General features: G+C 44.7%; 1 protein-coding gene across 2 annotated transcripts in view; it reads right to left on the bottom strand.

Moving 5' to 3' along the window:
• Positions 1-345: 345 nt before the first annotated feature.
• The window catches only part of VAPB (VAMP associated protein B and C), a 58,547-nt gene continuing 38,985 nt past the window's right edge, over positions 346-19,907 (bottom strand). The window contains exons 3-6 of one of the 2 annotated variants that reach the window (XM_073582445.1): positions 18,904-19,007; positions 18,085-18,165; positions 15,634-15,807; positions 346-4,817 (exon numbers count right to left, since the gene is read on the bottom strand). In XM_073582445.1, coding sequence (XP_073438546.1) covers positions 4,659-4,817; positions 15,634-15,807; positions 18,085-18,165; positions 18,904-19,007 — 518 coding nt within the window. In that variant the 3' untranslated portion in view covers positions 346-4,658. Of the gene's footprint in view, positions 4,818-8,279; positions 8,340-15,633; positions 15,808-18,084; positions 18,166-18,903; positions 19,008-19,907 lie in introns of those variants that run through there. The other variant, XM_073582446.1, reaches the window with a different exon arrangement.

The raw sequence follows: 19,907 nt of genomic DNA, 5'->3' as shown, positions 1-19,907 counted from the left end.
TAGAGGCGGATCCCCTCTCTGTGGGTGCTGTCTTGACTCTAGAAAAGAGTATTACCGGTAAGTAATCCGGTTTTTTGGGTTAAGCTAAAATAAATAAGGTTGTTAATCCCTCCCTAAGGACAGAGGAGAGCACTACTGCAGAATATGGCAAGAAATAATCACCTTTTAGAAATAAATTTAAGACAAATTATGTATAGAAATGAATTTCCTTCAATCCAATCACCAAGTAATTCTGATACACAAACTAACCCAATGTCTGGTAATTTAGTACCCATTACCTCCCATGGATGCCCAGTTATAAGCATTTTCATGCATTATTTTTAACAGACATGGGCGACAACAGAGTTTAATATCTTAATTTTTAATTTTTCAACTCAGAACATGGACAATTCTAACTGGCTTGTGATAAAAGTGTAGAAACACACAGACCACTTGTAGCGGAGACTACAAAACAAGGATCGTGGCGTCCTATGGAGGAAACTAGACAAGAGTTGTAACTTCATCAGCCTAAGTGGAAATGTGCTTTACACAACTGGAAGGAGGTGGCAGACGTATGGGTAATGGATAACATAGGTAGACCCGGGAGGGGCGAGAGGGTGGACGAGCAGAGAATTTAGACAAGTTGTCTAAGATTAGACGAAAGTTTGCTTTTGCTTCAACCCCTCAAAAAATAAAAAAAATACAGCAACACTGCCTTTCGTAGGTTGTGTTTGGTACTGCAGCTTAAAACAGTTTAAATGAACAAGGTAAGACTGCAATACGAGATCTAGCCAACATTGTTCTTAAGAACAAAAAATATTAGTGAACTCTTTCTCTTGGCAAACCCTTTAACTCATTCCACAGCCACAGTCCAAACATAATACAAAGATTATGCAATACTGAGTACATAATGGACCATCAAATTACAAGTTGGTAATAGCCACAATTATAAATGTAAACTTTTTTTCCACATTGACAGAACTTCAACATATTCTTTTCTATGAACAGGCTTTAAACAAAGGACAAAAGGGCCAAACGATGACGACGACTTGCCACATGGTCAGTTTTAGGAGCTCTGTAATACAAGCCACCTTGTCTTTTTAGGTGGAGTGGTCCTTTAATAATGCAAAAAAATCAAAATACAATGTAAATCGGATATGATAGAATCATCCCTATAACATTCACGCACATGTAATGGGACCACGGATGCATGAAATCTGCAGCAGTGCCATCAGGTGGACAGACTTAATGATAAACAGGCTTCTGAAAAAAAAGCTGCACCAATATCATTTTGCAGATTAAATCTACACAGAATTGTGATTATCTTGACTTCTCTTGCGACGCTTTATAATCTTGGTGCTGCTAACTGGCTCGACACCTGTCAACACCAACGTTTGCTAGGTGTCGCTGCTACATTGCGTCACCATACAAGTGAATAGGGCCACATTGCAAACTTGGGCAACAAGCAAAATCACAAAAAAATTCAAAAGCAGTTGGACTTTTTGGGACTTGCTCGTGGTGGTCGCTGTACCTTGGGATTGTAATGTGACCCCATTCACTTGTATTGCAATGTAGCAGCGACACCTAGCAAAGTTTGGTGGTGTGGCCAAAAATAGCAGTTTAGCCCAGCCTAGTTCTATAATGTTTTCTTCTTCTATCAGTCAGAAAGCTAAATTCAGCCAGATTCTGGTAAGCAGTGAGTCATGTATTTAGGTGACAATTACATAGTTAGTGCAGAGGGGCCGGCTCACATGGACAATTTTGACCTTTGTTTTGGATGTAAATGGGGTAGAAAACTACTTATTAGATTGAAATCTGCACAAGAATAAAGAACAATCAACTCAATGTAATTTTTTATGTAAAACATTGTTCTAAAATGGGGTCTACTTTTAATTCAAACATGTTTCTTAATACATACATTACAAATCCCTCCCCCCCCCCCCCCCCCGGCAAAAAAAAAAAAAAAAAAAAAAAAAGATCCACAATACTGCCCTTCAGAAAAGGATGGAAAATGTAAGTGCCTCTACCCCAGGATGCGAGAGTTGCTTCTATTAAACTGCACCCCTCTTATGACCAAACCTTACACTAGAAAAATAGGGTAGCAATAGTCGGAACCAAACCTTTATCTGGGACGGGCAATGCTATGGCTAACACCAAACCTTTCCCATTCTATGCCGAATGCTGATGCAGCTCTGGAGGTGATCAGCTGCTACATAAGCACTGCAGGATATGGTCACGTAGCAACTACACTACTCAAAAATGGATCCAGCACTGAGAGGGGAGGGGGGGGGGGGGGGGAATCCTAGCTTTTACAAGATTTGGGTTGCAGTAGTCCGACACCCAGCTGGGTCATACGGGGCAGCCGGACCAAAGAAGTCTTCACATTTTCAGCCAATGCCTTGAGCCCAGGCATCCTGGGTGTGTCTTGCGCTTACTAAGCCAGGCAACATTATGTGAGGCCTAGTCACAAGTCCTCACATGAAATCTTGACGTAAGCGCAAGGGGCATCCAAGAGACTAGGCTCAAAGATAAAGACAACCCAACCCTGAAGAACTGAACTGGATGCCAGACCAATACAGTGCTTTTTTTTTTTGCTCATCTCTAATTCCTCTAAAGTTTCCCATGCCTTTTGAAACCATTTCTGGAAATGACTAAACTGCATACGAGATTCCAGCCTTAGGTTTAGCCTAGGTTTCAGAAAAGCTAATTACACGCATCCTAACTGTGGGCCCGAGTAACCAGTTCATGGTGGGGAGGGGGCTTTTGTGGCTGTCCAAAACTGGCCTTAGTATATCCTTAAAAGATAGGCCTCTTTCATACTTTTTTTTTTTTTTTTTTTGTACTTTTTTCGTCCTTTTTATAGTATAGTCCATTTTAGAGTATATGAGCAGAGGAAAGAAAAATGGAAGTACGTACATTTTTGATCCAAGTCATGCATCGAAAGTTTTTAAAGCAAATCAATGGGTCCAAGGGAAAAAAAAAAAAAAAAAAAAAGACGGCACATGGACACCATCCAAGTGCTGTCAAATTTTCACTTTCTTTACTATCAAATGATCTGTTTTGTTTCGTATGCAAATAAAAACCAAAATGTGAGACTGAAACCTTAGTCTGGGCTGCTCAAAAGAGGGGAAAACAAAACGTAAAAGGGTTGTACGAGACTAGAAAATAGATCTGCATTCTATTCAGAAACAGCGCTACTCTGGTACTTGGGCCATGTCTGGTATTGAAGCTCCGCTATATTATATCCTGAATGAGGGCAAAATGAAATGGCAAAGAGAGCCATGGAGCAAAAGGGCAGCACAACTTCAATCTACAAACAAATTCAGATGCAAAATACTCAAAACAAAAAGTTTATACAACATAAAAAACAAAAATAAACCACAGAGATATTTTTGAAAGATTTAATTTACAGCAGGGACACCTGATGGGTTAAATCTCATCCCCCCCCAGATCTTATAACTAAAATTACAAGAAAGGGCCGGAAGGTGGGGGCGCTAAATTTTCAACAAGACCCTGTGTATTAAGATGTTCATACAAAACTTTTTTTGTCTGACCACACAGAACACACACACACAAAAAAAGACCCCAACAGATCAAGACAATGAATGCCAAACTATATACTGAATTATGTGCGGGTTTTATGTATGCGCAACATAAACCTTTCTGCATCCACATCGACAGATCACCTAAACAATGGGTAGATGGTAATGGATAGTGACGTGGGTTAAACACTGTAAAATGGCTTTATTATGGGGCAGGGTAGAGCCAACTCCTTACCCTACCCTGTATAAAATACTATATGATGGTCTCCTGTTTGGTCCCTATTCCAGATAACTACTCCCAAGCACCCCAATATTCACTGCTATGCCAGAGCAACCCCATCCCGGTTAATACAAGCCAATACCCGACACTTCTGTACATATAGATCTGCGTCCTATAACCATTGTGAAACGAAAAGATATCTGCTGCACAGCCTTGGAAATTGGGCTAACCGAAACACCCATCGCCCATATGGCTGCCCACCCCAAACTTCTAACTGGCTACAGACTTTGTGCAAATCCAGGTAGGCCGCAGGATGCAGCACGGGAGATTTCTACACTTAAAAATGGACGTAATCCTTCATGAGCAGCAAGTATGACTAATATATTTATATATATTTATATATGTATACATAGGCTGGAGGGCAAAAAAAAAAAAAATATACATATACCACTTCCCTTCCCCCTCCCTGGGAACCAATGATGGTGCCACTGGACCTAAACTGATGACAATGAATTTTTTTCTTAAAAGAGGTAAACCAGAAACAGGTTTAAAAATGTGTTGTTTTTTCCGCTGTTTGTTTTTTTGTCTTTAAAATGACATTTTACAGTACAACGTTAGAGAATTAGGTGACTTTCAGTTATTTAATCAATAATGATCTTTGCTAGTGAATCATTCTGTACAATTGATCTGATCCTAGAAGCAAAAATGTTAGAACTGAGCGGGGGAGGAAGGGTGGGGAGGAACTTAAAGGCAGGACCTGTGAAATGTACATTTTTTTTTTTTCCTTTTTCTCACTCGTTATGAATAAATTTTATTTTTTTGATATGGCTAAGCCATCAAACCATCAACAGTATGATTTTGTAAATTTGTTTTTTTTTTTTTTTTCCTCTCTCAATTTCCTTTGAAGCATGCGTCATCTACAAGGCCACTTTCCCTATGATTACACCAATAATGAAAACCAAGACTGCCAGGGCGAGTATCCGGGGGTTTAAGCCTTCATCTTTTACAAGGCTAGAGGATGAAGAGACAGGGTTACTGGAAGCTTGAACTTTTCGCATTCTCAAACCATCTTCCTCCTGTTAAATAAAATAAAGACTTGTGTTAGTATGCAGCTAAGTGGTGATAAAGGGAATTGCGACACAATGAAATTTTGTCACAGAAGATATAGTGACAGGTATATCCATATTATATACACACATACACCTAAATCTATCTATCTATGCATAATATGATACATAATACGAGAGAAAATAATATACACACACATACATAAACACCTCTCCTCGATTAGATTACACACCTACATCTGAGTACACGTTGCCTTTTCCTCCCTCTTTTTTTTTTTTTGGGGGGGGGGGGAGGTACAGTAAGCAATAAGTGAAAAATCCATCTTGAACATTAAAAGGGGTTGTCTGGGCGTAGCCTAGTGCGGCATGGAGCAGAAAGCAGCACTGAAAGCTGCAATATTATCCTGACCCCTCCTCTCCTACACTCACCAAAAATTGTGAGAAGAGGGGTGGACATCCTCAGAGGCTGAGGATCTGGATATATCAGCACTGGGATAGGCAGCAGAATAACCCATGAAAGGTAGAAAAATCCTGGGTAGAGATGAGCGATTTTGTTCGGATTCGGTTCCGAATATGATCAGGATCTAATATTGTTTTTGCAGCATTCGTCGAACACAGACGAACATCATTAGAGTCAATGGGAGTAGAAATGACCGAATATGGTCAGAACCGTCCATAAGACATACATTTGGCATGAATATTTCAAAATCAAGATGACCTGGGCAAACTGCGGGCCACATCCGGCCCCGACACTGATTTATGATTCTGATCTTTCTCAGAAGTGATAGTAGCCCCGCCCCCATCTTCTCATTGGTGGATGCGGGGCTGCTCAGTTCCTGGCTTGCAGAGCTGGTGAAACCTGTGCAGGAGGCAGAGTGGTCAGGACAGGAGGATGAGGAGGGAAGCTGGGACTACAACACCAATCTGCTATAGATAATGGGCAAATAGCTTCTAAGATGAGCCCAGATACCACCCTGTGTCTGCTGTGCAGAGTAGGTCAGAGCACCTGCGCTGCCTCCTTTCACAATGTGGAATGAAAGTTGTGGGGCTGTAGTTTATGTTCAGGGAGAAATCAATGAATTCACTTTCACACCATCTATGCCGGTACTGCACCTTTCTCATGTGCCTGGGTTTGAACTTTTAGGCTAAGTGCACACGCTGCGGATTGGTCTGCGGATTTTTTATCTGCGGAACTGCAGGTAAAATGACCTGCTGTTTTACCTGCGGATTGGCCTGCGGTTTATCATCTCTACAATGGAGGAGATGGTAAACCGCAGCAGAATCCGCAGAAAAGAATGACATGTCAATTCTTTCTGCAGATTCAAAACCGCAGCTTTTCCGCAGTTTAAATTCCGCAGCATGTGCACAGCAGATTGTAAATCCCATAGGATAACATGCTACTGTACACTGTCTGCAGAACTGCTGCGGCCAAAGCCGCAGCGGAACCGCAGCGTGTGCACATAGCCTTAAGCCTGTGCTTTGTGGTCAGATTCTCCGTCAGCATAACCACAGCAGATACACCAGCTCCCAGCGTGAGCACGCTGGTATCCAGGGTACACAGCGGGTAACTAAGGGACGCACGCGCTTAGTTACCCACTATTTACCCTGGTTACCAGCGTCCTCGCTGGTCCTGATCGCTGGTGAAATCTGCCAGTTTAAGAGCTCACCAGCGATCATGTAGTGACGCACCAGCGATCCTGACCAGGTCGTATCGCTGTCGGGATCGTTGGTGCGTCGCTATGTGAAATGGGTCCCTTTGATGGGCCTCAGACCTGACTACACTGTGTTCCAAATTATTATGCCAAAAATATTTCCTCATATTTTCTCTAAATTACCTATATGAATTGCAGTCATTGTTATTTTCCAGTCATCTAATATTCTAGTATAATTGCAATGTTTTTTAACAAACTGCCTATGAAAACAGTATATTTTTAAAAATAATAAAACACTCAAAATGCATGTTCCAAACTATTATGCACAGCAGAGTTTTCAACCTTTTTATTTTGAACAAAAAAATGGTCAATTGTGAAATGATAAGCATTATCAGCTTATTACAAAATGAAATCAAACAGTTTTCAAGTCAAAACTTTATTCTCGGTGATGTTACATTTGCACATAGGACCCCTTGTTGGAAAGAAGCTTCTGAACTCTCTCGTCCATTGAATTTGTCAGTTTTTGGATGGTTTGTGCTTCAATTGTTTTGCATGTGGACAGAATACCCTCCCTGCCTGTTGCTTAGATGTGAACTGCCTCCCGCCATCATAGACACTCCTTTTGATGATGCTCCAGAGGTTCTCAATGGGGTTGAGGTCAGGGGAAGATGGTAGCCACACCATAAGTTTGTCCTCTTTTATGCCCATAGCAGCCAGAGATGCAGATGTGTTATTTGCAGCATGAGACGGTGCATTATCAGGCATGAAAATGATCTTGCTGCGGAAAGCACGGTTCTTCCTCTTGAACCATGGCAGGAAGTGCTGTTTTACAAACTCAACATAGATTATGGAGTTCATCTTTACACCTTCAGGGATCCTAAAGGGGCCGACAATCTCTCTCCCCATGATTCCAGCCCAAAACATTACTCCACCTCCTCCTTGTTGACGCCTTTGCCGTGTTTTCATGGGGTGTCCATCAACCAGCCATCCTCCACTCCATCCATCTGGACCATCGAGCGTTGCACGGCACTCATCGGTGAGCAAAACAGTTTGGAAGTCAGTCTTCATGTATCGTTTGGCCCACTGGAGCCGTCTCTGCTTGTGTGCAGTGGATAGAGGTGGTCGACAGGATGGCTTACGCACAGCTGCAAACCTCTGAAGGACCCTGCATCTTGTTGTTCGGGGGACGTTGGAGGCACCAGCAGCTTTAAAAAAACTTGTCTGCTGCTATGACAAGGCATTTTTGCAGCTGCTCTTTTAACCTGACGCAATTGCCTGTTGGAAAGAATCCTCAATTTTTCCTTATCAGCACGCACACGTGTGTGCTGGGAATCAGCTACATACTTCTTGATTGTGCGATGATCACGATGAAGTGTTTTGGCAATGTTGATTGTAGTCATGCCTTGACCTAAATACTTCACAATTTGTTGCTTCTCAGCAGCCGACACATCCTTTTTCTTTCCCATTTTCGCAAAAAATGTAGGCTGCTTAATAATGTGGAACAGCCTTCTTAAGTAGTCTTGCCTTTATTTGGACACACCTGCCAAACTAATTTGAACAGGTATCTGCAATTGCTTTCACTGATATAAAGAGCCCTGACACACATCATCAATGAGTTTAAATGACAAACAAAAAAATTCTAACCTTATCACTCCTAAACTCCTTTTGCATAATAATTTGGAACACCGTTTAATTGCCTCCGCTGCTCTGGGGAGGAAGCAGGAATATTTCACTGTGGTCTTGCCCGCCTTTATATGCCTTTTGGACAGAGGACAGTGGTTCTAAACTTTACAGAACAGGAAAAATAGAATTAGACTTACCGGTAATTCGGTTTCTAGGAACCTTCCACGACAGCCACCTTGGAGGTTGTCTCCCCACCCTAATAGGGGACAGGAACACAAAGAGGTTAAATAACCCTCCCCTTCCTGCTACCTCAGTGTTTTTTCTGACATACTAGCATGAATAGTTACCGCCAGTAGAGCAGGAATCATCTGGCAAACATATCATATAGGGAGGGAAATTAGTGCTGTCGTGGAAGGTTCCTAGAAACCGAATTACCGGTAAGTCTAATTCTATTTTCTCTAGTCACCTTCCATGATAGCCACCTTGGAGTCATGCCAACATAAATTTTTCTAGGGACGGACTACGGCTTGCAAGACGCATCTGCTGAACGTCAGATCCCTATTGAAATCCAGTCTATAGTGTCTAGTAAAGGTGTGCACAGAGGACCAGGCGGCAGCTCTGCATATCTGCTCCGAAGACTATTTCCCCTCGCTGCCCAGGACGTAGCGACTGATCGAGTGGAGTGGGCTGTTAACGACTCAGGAGGAGAGAGATGTCATGAAGAATATGCCAGGGAGATGGACTGCTTGATCCAGCCTGCTATCGTGTTCTTTGCCGCTTTCTTCCCTTTGTTTCTTCCTGAATACTGGAGGAACAGGTTCTGATCGATTCTCCAATCACTGGTTGCCTCGAGGTAGCGGAGAACTACCCTGCGAACGTCCAGGGTATGAAACCTTCCCTCCTTCGGATTAAAAGGATTTGGGCAAAATGAGGGAAACACGATATCCTGGCTTCTATGAAAGTCTGACACCACCTTGGACAAAAAGGAGGGGTCTAGACGTAGTACTATACTGTCTGAATTGAGTAAGAGGTAAGGTTCCTGTACTGATAGGGCCTGTAGCTCCCCCACCCGTCTAGCCGATGTGATTGCCACCAGAAACACTGTTTTGAGTGTAAGAATCTTCAATGAGATTTCTGACAGGGGCTCAAACGGGACCTGTGTCAGGCTGTTGAGTACTAAATTAAGATCCCAGGGGGGAACCCGATTAGGGAGTGAAGGGCAAATCCTGCCTGCCACTACCATGAATCGCTTGACCCAGCGGTGTCTGGCTAGGTCTCGGTCAAAAAAAGAACTAAGAGCAGATACCTGTACTTTCAACGTACTTGGAGTAAGGCCTAGATCTAGCCCTTTCTGCAGGAAGTCTAGTATTTGGGCAATATTTGGATGGGAGGGGTCAGGGGCCCCAGGGAGGCACCAGGAGCAAAATTTTCCATATTTTGCCATAAATTGCATTCGTCACCAGCTTTCTACTTTTTTGAAGGGTCCGAATTACCTCATCCGACAACCCTTTAGCCTTCAGAATATTGGCTTCAATAACCAAGCTGCTAGACGTAGCCTGGTCGGGTTCAGGTGTAGTAAGGGACCCTGAAACAGGAGGTCGGTCCTTTGGGGTAGAAGCAAGGGACCTTCTTGGGCCATGTCCAACAGAGCGCTGTACCAGCTCCGCCCTGGCCACATGGGAGCCACTAGGATCATTGTGACTCCGTTTGCTCTTATCTTTTGTAACGTTCTTGCCAGCATCGCGATTGGGGGGAAAAGCGTAGGCCAGTCTGAAGACCCATGGATGGGCAAATGCATCCGTCCCCTGGGCTCCGTACGTGGGACTGAGGGAGAAATAAGTCGCTGCTTTTGCATTCTGCGCATTCGCGAACAGGTCGACTTCTGGGTCTCCCCATCTTGAGGCTAGGGTCTGGAAGACCTCCTGGTTCAGACACCATTCTCCTGGATGGACGTCCTTCCTGCTCAAGAAGTCTGCTTTGATGTTTTCCGACCCCTTCAGGTGTACTGCGGAAATGGATAACAGGTGCTTCTCTGCCCAGAGGAAGATTCTTGTTGCTACCTTCTTTAGACTGGCGTACTTTGTGCCCCCTTGGTGTCTGAGATATGCCACCGTGGTCACGTTGTCGGAGTATATCCGAACATGATGGTTCCTGACCAGGGCTGATGCGGCTTTCAGTGACTCTTCCACCGCCGTCAACTCCCTTAGGTTTGAAGATCCGGATCTTATGTTCTGGGGCCACTGCCCCTGAAAGTATGAATCCTCGACCACAGCCCCCCAGCCACTCAGGCTGGCATTGGTACATAGTACTTTTAGAGGAAGTTGATCCCAACTTACTCCTCGTCTCAGGTTTCGGTAACTCAGCCACCACCAAAGAGCCAATTTACACGTCCTGGAAGCAGAACCTTTTTTGATAGGTTGTTCGGATACTTCCTCGCATTCATCAGGACATATGATTGGAGGACTCATGTATGAGCTTGTGCCCAGGATACCGCCTGAATGCACGCCATCAGGGAACCCAGGATGGACATGGCATCCCTCAACGTTTGCGCCCTTTGGTCTCTGAACCTGATTATTTTTTGCCGAAGGTCTTTTTGCCGATCTTCGCGGAGAAAGGAGGTTCTTTTCTGCGAATCCAAGAGGATCCCCAGGAATTTCCTCCTCGGGGAAGGATAGAGTGCCGACTTCTGGAGATTCGGTATCCACCCTAGGCCTTCGAGTATCTGTAGGGTTCTTGATACGTCCTGGTTCAGCCGGGTTACCGATGGTGCGACGATCAGCAGATCGTCTAGATACGGCACAATGCATATCCCCTGAAGCCGGATAGAGATGACTGCTTCCCTCATGATCTTTGTGAATACCCTTGGTGCTGGGGATACCCCAAACGGCAGGGCATTGAACTGGAGGTGGCTGATTCCTTGGTCGTGGGAGACAGCGAAACTCAGAAACTTCCGGTGATCTGGATGAATGGGAACGTGGTAATACGCGTCCCTTAGATCTATCGTAGCCATTTGCCAGTTTTGCCCAATGAGCGGGATCGCTGACTTCACCGATTCCATCTTGAGCCTTCGGTACTTGATGAAGTGGTTCAGGGGCTTTAGGTTTATTATGAGCCTGTGTTTCCCTGAGGGTTTTTTTTTTTTTTTTTTAATCAGGAACAGGCGAGAATAATGTCCCCTGCCCTCCTCTTGCGGAGGTACATGAGACCACTTCTTCCCGTATAGGTTCTTCTATCTGACGTAACAATATTTTCTGCAGACTTGGGGACTTTGCCGGAGTAATTCTTAGGTCGTTTGGGGGAGGGGGGGGGGTGCTTGAACTCCAGCTTCAGCCCATATTGTATAGTGTGCAGGACCCACTGGTTCGAGGTCGTGGCCTGCCATTGGGCGAGAAACTGTGTGAGTCGACCCCCTACCCGGGAGTTACTGCTTCTCCGGGGGCTGCTGCTGTTGGGGCACAAGGATGTTTCTTCCTTTACCCCCTTTCGGGTAGCTCCATCGACCCGTCTAGCCCTTTCCCCTGAATGGCCTCTGGGAGGTCTACTCTCTTGAGGGACGAAAGAACCGCTTTTTGGTGGATTTCTGTTCTGGCAGTGATGTATTCTTGTCTGAGGCCTTCTCCAGGATATCATCTAGGACCGGCCCAAACACGTGGTGTCCCTGAAAGGGGATAGCACACAGTTTCGCCTTGGAGGTGATATCACCCCCCCCCCCCGTGACTTCAGCCACAAGGCTCTCCAGGCCGAGTTTGAAAGGACAAGGGAGCTTGCTGCTACCCGTACCGTTTCTCCTGAGGCATCAGCCAAATACCCTGTTGCCTTCTGGAGGATTGATAGGAAGTCTAGGATTTCCTCTCTTGGAGTGCCCCCCGATAGGTGGTCTTCCAACGTGCGTAGCCAGAAAAACAAAGATCTGGCCACGCAGGTAGATGCAATATTTGCTTTCAGCAGGTTCGTAGAGGCCTCCCAGGACTTTTTAAGATGGCTCTCTATTTTGTGATCCATTGGATCCTTCAATTGGGAGGCATCCTCAAAGGGTAAGGACGTCTTCTTAGTGACCTAGATACTTGGATGTCTATTTTAGGGATCTCCCAAACAGAACTATCACCCTCTAGGGGAAAACGGTTTTTTAGCTCAGAGGGCATAGTAAGTGCCTTCTTGGGGGGAGGACCACTCCTGAGCTATTAAATCCTTTATAACCTCATGAACTGGGAAACCCTTTCTACCTCTGGGTTTCAACCCTCCAAACATCTCATCCCGGACTGGGACTGAAAGCTTGATCTCCTCCTCCTCTAATCCCATGGTATTTCTCACCATGGATACTAACTCCTCCATATCCTCCGAGGAGAAATAATATTTTTTCGCATCATGACTGGAGGTGGACGTGGAGCCCTCATTTTCCCAAATATCCTCCGATCCGGAGGAACAGACCTCTCCTGAGTCTGAGTCAGCCTCCGCGGGTGCCCTTTTCCTCTTTTTTGAGGCAGGGCCCTGGGCCTCGGGGGTCTGGGCTGCTATGGAGGTCTGAACCTCCTGCCTAATGAGAGTCTTTATGCTGTCAAACAGGGAGGGTTGTTCGGTACGCAGGATATTTTGCGTACAGGGTTGGCATAACTTCTTTCTGTAGTCAGAAGGAAACCTGGCACCACAAATACCACACTTCCGGGGGTTTTTAGGGGCAGAGGCCTTGTCTTCCTGCAAGAAGAAGAGAAGGCTTACTCAGACCTGTGCCACGGTATTTTGACAGACAAGGGACCTGGGCCTGCTACTCACTGTTGGAGGGGGAACGCTGGGCTCCGCAGATGCTGCAGCTAAGGGCTTCTCACCATCCATGTCCGTACACACCACAGACACACTGTGCTTACCTGGAACTGCTGCACCTTTTTAAGGGTGTTGCTGGCGTTCGTTCTCTGGTGCTCCTCCCTCCTCCTCTGTCCCTGGGGAGGACGCTGGTCGACCCCCGCCGTTGTTGGAGCCATTTCCCGGGTCCCCGGGCGCGTTTCCCCCTTGCAGGACGCCGGAGGCCGCAAACCGGAAGTGCGCGTCATCGCTACTTCCAGTCTACTGCCCACCCCCTCTGGCGCGCGTGCGGCTTCCCCATGCAGCGCTGGAAGGAGGAAGGACGCCGGGGAGCTGTGCAGGACACCGGCAGGCACCATACCGCCCTGCTTTACCCCGGAGGGCGCGGGAGGGGCAGTCATGTCCCGAGTCACACCGGCGGTGGAGACGGGAGCAGTGCATGGAGGAGGAGAGGAGAACCCCCCGACCTTGGCTGCTCAGCTTCTGGTAAGTATCTAGGGCTCCGCTCGCTGGCCACGGCAGCCCCTTGTGACCTCTTCATGCCCCGATAGGGGACAGGAAAAACACTGAGGTAGCAGGAAGGGGAGGGTTATTTAACCTCTTTGTGTTACTGTCCCCTATTAGGGCGGGGAGACAACCTCCAAGGTGGCTGTCGTGGAAGGTGACTAGAGAAATGAATGTATAGTGCTTAAAGACCCTCTGATTTGTACTCTGGGTTACGTGGAGTAATGCATGGAGGATGTTGAGAAAATTGCCATTGTTTGCTTACTATATGTGGCCAGGAAGATGATCGCTAAAAAAAATGAATTTCTGAGAGACCTCCAAAATTTGGAAATATGTTGGGGGGGTTATGTGGCGCTCTGCTGCTGACTTGCCCCCTATTTTACACACTGTATATCATTGTTCGGGGGGGAAAAAAAAAATACACATCACATTCATCATGCAGGCGCCAATGCTGTAGCATGATCGGATCTATAATATCCAATCATTTTATTTTTAGTGCTATAAATTTGAGGAAAAAAACCCCTCAAAATGGCGCTGGCCGCGCCTGTGCAGTAGCATAATTTGTATCGCCGATAGATGCTACTGCGCAGGAGCGGCCAGCGCCCTGTTGGTGGAGACCATTTTTTTTCCTCTAGCAAAATTTTGAGGAAAAAAATTTTCTCTCAAGAAATGTATATCACTAAATAAAATGGACATTATAGATAAGATCATGCTACAGCGCAGGCGCCTGCATGATGAATGTAATCCCCCCCAAACAATATGATATACACTATGTAAAATAGGGGGCGGGTCACTGAGGGATCAGTGACCTGTTAGAAGCCATCAATATGAATAGCTAAGCAGAGCACCACATGATGCCCCCCCCCCCCACACACACACACACACACAGGCCCACCACAGAGCATGAGCATATCATTAATCTTTATTTTCAGTTTTCAGTTAAACAATCACAAGATGGATTTCATCAACCAAGGTATCATTTCCGCAACTCCCCGCCACAGGTAAAACGCATGCGGAATTCACATGTGTTTTCCCGCAAAATACAAGCGTTATGCGTTTGTAGCCTGAGGAATTCAAGCACTTTTCCAAGCAATTTGAATCATCGCTTGGAAAAGTGATTGACAGGTTGGTCACACTTGTCAAGCATAGGGCTTGACAAGTGTGACCAACTTTTTACTATTGATGCTGCCTATGCAGCATCAGTAGTAAAAGATAGGATGTTAAAAAAAATAAAAAAAAAATAAAAAATATGGATATACTCACCTTCTGTTGGCCCCCGATCTCCTCAGCGGCGATCCCGGTCCTTTCCGTTCTAAGGCATGCTTTGCGAGAATGACCTTTGTGACGTCACGCGACCGCAACGTCACAAAGGTCATTTTGTCGCAAAGCACCGCTGAGGGCCGGGAAGACTCAGGAGGCCGACAGAGGGTAACTATATCCCTATTTTTGATTTTAATTCTATTTTTAAACAGGAATATGGTACCCAGGGCATGGAGGAGAGTCTCCTTTCCTCCAGACCCCAGGTACCATCCGCACATGAAATGCTCACTTTACGCATGGTGGGCATAGCCACATGCATAAAGGGAGCGTTTCAATGCAATCCTATGGCGGCGGAATCGCCGCGATTCCGCAAAATTAATGGACATGCTGCAGATTATTACGCAATGAGATTCCACAGGAGGAAAAATCCGCAGCATGGGCACAGAAACTGCGGAATCTCATAGGATTGCATGGTATGCGTTTTAACTAGCGTTTTTTAAGCGTTTCCGCGGCGGCTTTGCCGCTGTGTTAACGCTTAAAAAACACAACGTGTTCACACAGCCTAACGGCGCAGACCTGACACTGTCTGTATGTTACTCAGCACAATCCTGCTGCCAGGTTCACTCTAAGAATACTAAGAAAACATCAGTATAGTCTGATGACTCTTAGCAGCACTGTGACTTGATTCTAGCAGATCCTTGACTTTTGGACATCAGGGTCATAATTTTGTGATATGCCCCCCTCCCCCATGTCTGATTGAACAAGCCCTTTAATTTGAAAGGTGGATAATCTGAACAAACAGCTACATGATCAGTAGGCTGAGGTGTGAACAGTGTTGTGGCTGGTGATCTGGATTCATACATGTTCCTATGACAAAGCTGAATAGCTGACGTTAGGTGTTATCAGTGGGACACTGGCAAATAGGAACGCATCCTCGAATATCTCCACATAAGAATGCTGCAGGGAACATGATTGGTTTGTGTCAGTACCTTGATCTTGATGTCCTCCCGTAGTCTCTGGAGTTCCGCCTGCAGTCGCTTATTATCTTCTGACAACTTCTTATGCTCGGGGTCGTCCAGACTGGAACTTATGGATTTGAACATAGAGGTGGATTCGGTCTTTGTTACACTGCTAGAGAGCACCTTGTTTGGCTCTCCATCATGCTGAAATGCAACAGGAAAATAAGACAGATTAACCCCTTGCTGCAGAGTCAATTTTCACTTTTGCAATTTTATTTTTTCCCTCCCTTTCTTCTTAAGGGTCATCATTTTTTTTTCTATTTTTGTAACTACCTTCCTGTCTATGGACAGTTTTTGATTTTTCTCAGGGGTGAGGGCACGAGTTGTAGCTTTGAGCGACATCATTCACTTCACCATATAATGTACTGAGTAATGGGGAAAAAATAAATACCGCCATAGTTTTGTGGGTTCTGTTCCTGCAGTGTTCAGGCACCAGTAACAATGACCCGGCAACATGATTCTCCAGGTCGGTACAAATATGGCAATGTCAAACTATAGTTTTTAGTGGTACCATTTTGTGGTATGTGCCACGTTTTGATCACTTTTAATTGCATATTTTGGAAGAGGAGTGGCGACAGAATAACGTCAGTTCTGGAGTTTCTAATTATCTGTTCTCTACTCAATTAAGTGGGTTGAAAAAAAGTTCTACATTCTCTATCGCTAGACTATTAATACCAGCAATGCCACTGGTTGTGAGAAAAGCCTGCAGCTATTTTTTAAATGATCTACCATTACTACCCTTGCAATATAATTGTTAGACCAGGGTTCCCCAACTCCAGTCCTCAAGGCCCACCAACAGATCAGGTTTTCAGGATTTCCTTAGTATTGCTCCGGTGATAACTGCTTCACCTGTGCAATACAAAGGAAATCCTGAAAACATGATCTGTTGGCGGGCCTTGAGGACTGGAGTTGGGGAACCCTGTGTTAGACTGTGGAATGCTTTAACTGTAGAGAACCCTTTCCTAATTAGCTGCCGGAATTCCCTTTCCTCCACCAGTAATGAGTGCCCCTAGGTCCTCTGGCATGTCTCTGGAAGGAATAAGTCATGTGCCAGTCCTTTTTTTTATTGATCACACATGTATTTATACATATGAGATCTCTGAGGAGCTTTTAAACTCTTAGACAAGCATGCCCAACTTTTCCAACCTCTCATTATAGGAGAGACCTTCCATCCCACGCAATAATTTAGTTGCCGCCTTTGAACTGACTAATTTCCCAATATCCTTTATAAGATGTGGAGCCCTAAACAGAACACCATATTCTAGATGTGGCCTCACCAGTGATTTATAGAGGGGTAACAATACATTGGGATCACAGGAATTTATCTTTTTATACACCCGTTTGATTTTGCAGCTGTGCCTGACATTGAGCACTGCTGCTAAACCAGATTAATGTACATGTAAAATAATTCGAGTTTTTAATCTTTTGGACTTTTGCAGGAACGCTGATAAAAAGAAAAAAAAAAAAATTAATAAGGAAAGGGGTTTTCCCAAGAACAAAGTCAGTTTTATCCAACATTTTAATCAATAGACTTCAAATACAGGACAGCAGGGATCGCAAAGGATTCTTTCTTGTAGATAAAACAAACATTGCTTGAAAACAGGCAGTCAATTACTTTGCCTCACCGAAAGAATCAGCTGTGATCCCATACTGTCCTGTCTGTATCCTCTTTTCCTTTCTCCCTTGGCCAGGAGATGTGGTATGATCAGACCATGTTCCTGTACGGTCACACACGGCCATTACACAGTACACAGCAGGGGCACATTTATAAGATTATCTCAGCACAGGAACATTTTATTTAAAAACATCCAATTGTGGAAATTATTATTCCAAGATCTATTAATTAAAATGTACTTTGTGGGAAAACCCCTTTAGGAGCGGCAGAAGAGGTGTCACTTAAATGTGCTGTCTGAGATGTGTCTTTTAAGTAGTTCAATAGCAGCGATCAAAGCCAAAACTGATCGCTACTGTTAGTGGTAGATACTGGATGTATACTATAGCCAGCACCCGATCTATGAATAGGCTCAGTACCTGAGCTTGCTCTATGCTCCTGCCACATAAAGGGAAGGGGTTAAACCTACTGTATTCATACTATCCATACATTTGGTCAGGTAAGGTATTCTGATACACTTGTCCTAAAAATGTAGCACAGCATTCCCCAACTCCGGTCCACAGAAGCCACCAATCGGTCATGTTTTCAGGATTTCCTTAGTATTGCCCAGGTGATAATTGCATCACCAGGACAGGCAAGAATTCCATCACCTTTGCAATACTAAGGAAATCCTGACGATATGACCTGTTGGTGGCTCTGGAGGACCGGAGTAGGGGGAACACCGAGTAGCAAAATGCTGTAGTTTTGTAACTGAAATCCAAGAGATTTAGTGGTACACACTGAAGTAGAAGTAATGCCGATTTACTTACAGGCTTGTCATTCTCAGAAGGTAGCTCAAACAGGCACCGGAGTTTTGAATCCATCAATTCATCCGGCTTTGCTTCTTTCCACTAGGGAGAGAGCAGAAAGCTTTGTCAGAAGAATATCTCGATTAAATATAGATTGGATAGGTTCACTGCTTTGTGAAGTGAAAGTCTGAAAATCCATCTCACCCTAGGCTCAGACTGCTGCTCATTCGCTCATTCATGCTTTACACTGCAGCTTTGATTGTTCAGATTAATACTGAATCTGAACCAGGAAGTCACTGCATGGAGAGCTACTTCCCATTACAGCAAGGGAAGAATAAATGGAACGCAAAATAAAATAAACCCCCAGTAAAAAAAAGTTATTCCCAAGAAAGTAAGTGGTTAAACACCTAGCAACTCTGAGATCAGCATAGCCAAGTCAGGAATGGAGCGCATGTGCACGTTTAACCTCCGCGCCATTCATTGTCTATGGAGCCGAACGAGAAAACCTATTACAACAATCTGGTAGTTTCGGCAGTCCCATAGATAATGAATGGAGTAGGAGGTCATTGGAGGTCAGGCATGTGCACCTAACCTCCATTAAAAAAGGGGGTCTGCGGAGGTTGGTTCCCTGGTTCCACAGACCTTCCCTTAAAATAGCTGGGGTCTGGACCTATTGGTATGGGGAAAACTTCTCTTCAGCATGATGGTTTTTTTTTTAAAAAAAAAAATATCCACATTCAAATATACTAAGAGAAAATGATTTAGAGAAAGGATAAACAAATTCTGATTGTTGCAATACTTGATCTTGCAGTGTCAAAAAAATATGTTCTATATACTTACAACAGCTTCCATGTCGGAGGTGTCTGGCGGCGCATAAATGGACTGAACCATGAACTTATGCTTGCTTTTCTCATTAGGATCATAGTCAAACGGTTGGAGCATAACTAAGGCAAAGAGGGGAAAAGGTTTAAAATTCACAGATGCAATACTCTTGATAATCCACAAGAGGGCAGATATTTCATAATCCTGCCTTGGAAATGAGGCAGATTCAGTTCTAAGGCGATGTGCACACAATGCAGAATCACCTGCGGGTTTGTCCCCGCGGAACCGCAGGTAAAGTGACCTGCGGTTTTCCTGGGGTTTGGCCTGCGGTTTTGCCCTGCGGTTTCACACCTCTACTATGTTAAAGGTGTGAAACCGCAGCGGAATCCGCAGAAACAATTGACATGCTGCGGTTTGTAAACCGCAGCAAAACCGCACAGAAAAAAACGCAGCGTGAGCACTGCGGTTTTGAAAACCCATAGGGTTACATGGTACTGTACCATGTCTGCGGAACTGCTGCGGTTCTGCAGGGCCAAAACCGCAGTGGAACCGCAGCAAAACCGCAGCGTGTGCACATAGCCTAAGTCTCCGGTGCCACATGGATGGCGTTTCTCCAGAAAGTCATGCCATCTTAGTTCTTCAGGTTTCTTCATGCTGCGATCATGATGGGTTTTTTTGTTTTTTTTTTACCTTTCATTAATGAAGTGTAATGAATTATGCTGGGTGGAGTATTTTTTGGGAGGGAGCGCATAAGTGACAGTGAAAAACATACAAATTAAAAGAACACACCCAACTACATAACTACATGTGTGCAGACGAGGAGGACCTAACCAGTCATTATATAGGAATGTGAAATTATAAGACTGGATTTTCTGTCTAGGTCCCAAGACGATATTGAAATTGTACAAAAACCGTCAGCAGGACATCACAACCAAACTATTTACTATTTATTTTTATACGCAACTCATTAAAAGACAAGTCCAGCAATACCTTTACATGGCCTGTCCGCCCCTTCGCTACTG

The sequence above is a fragment of the Dendrobates tinctorius genome, unplaced genomic scaffold, assembly GCF_039654945.1.
Source record: "Dendrobates tinctorius isolate UK_male_01 unplaced genomic scaffold, ASM3965494v1 ptg000071l, whole genome shotgun sequence".
NCBI lineage: Eukaryota > Metazoa > Chordata > Amphibia > Anura > Dendrobatidae > Dendrobates > Dendrobates tinctorius.
Note: the sequence above shows the minus strand (reverse complement) of the source record. Positions and strands in the feature narration are given on the sequence as shown.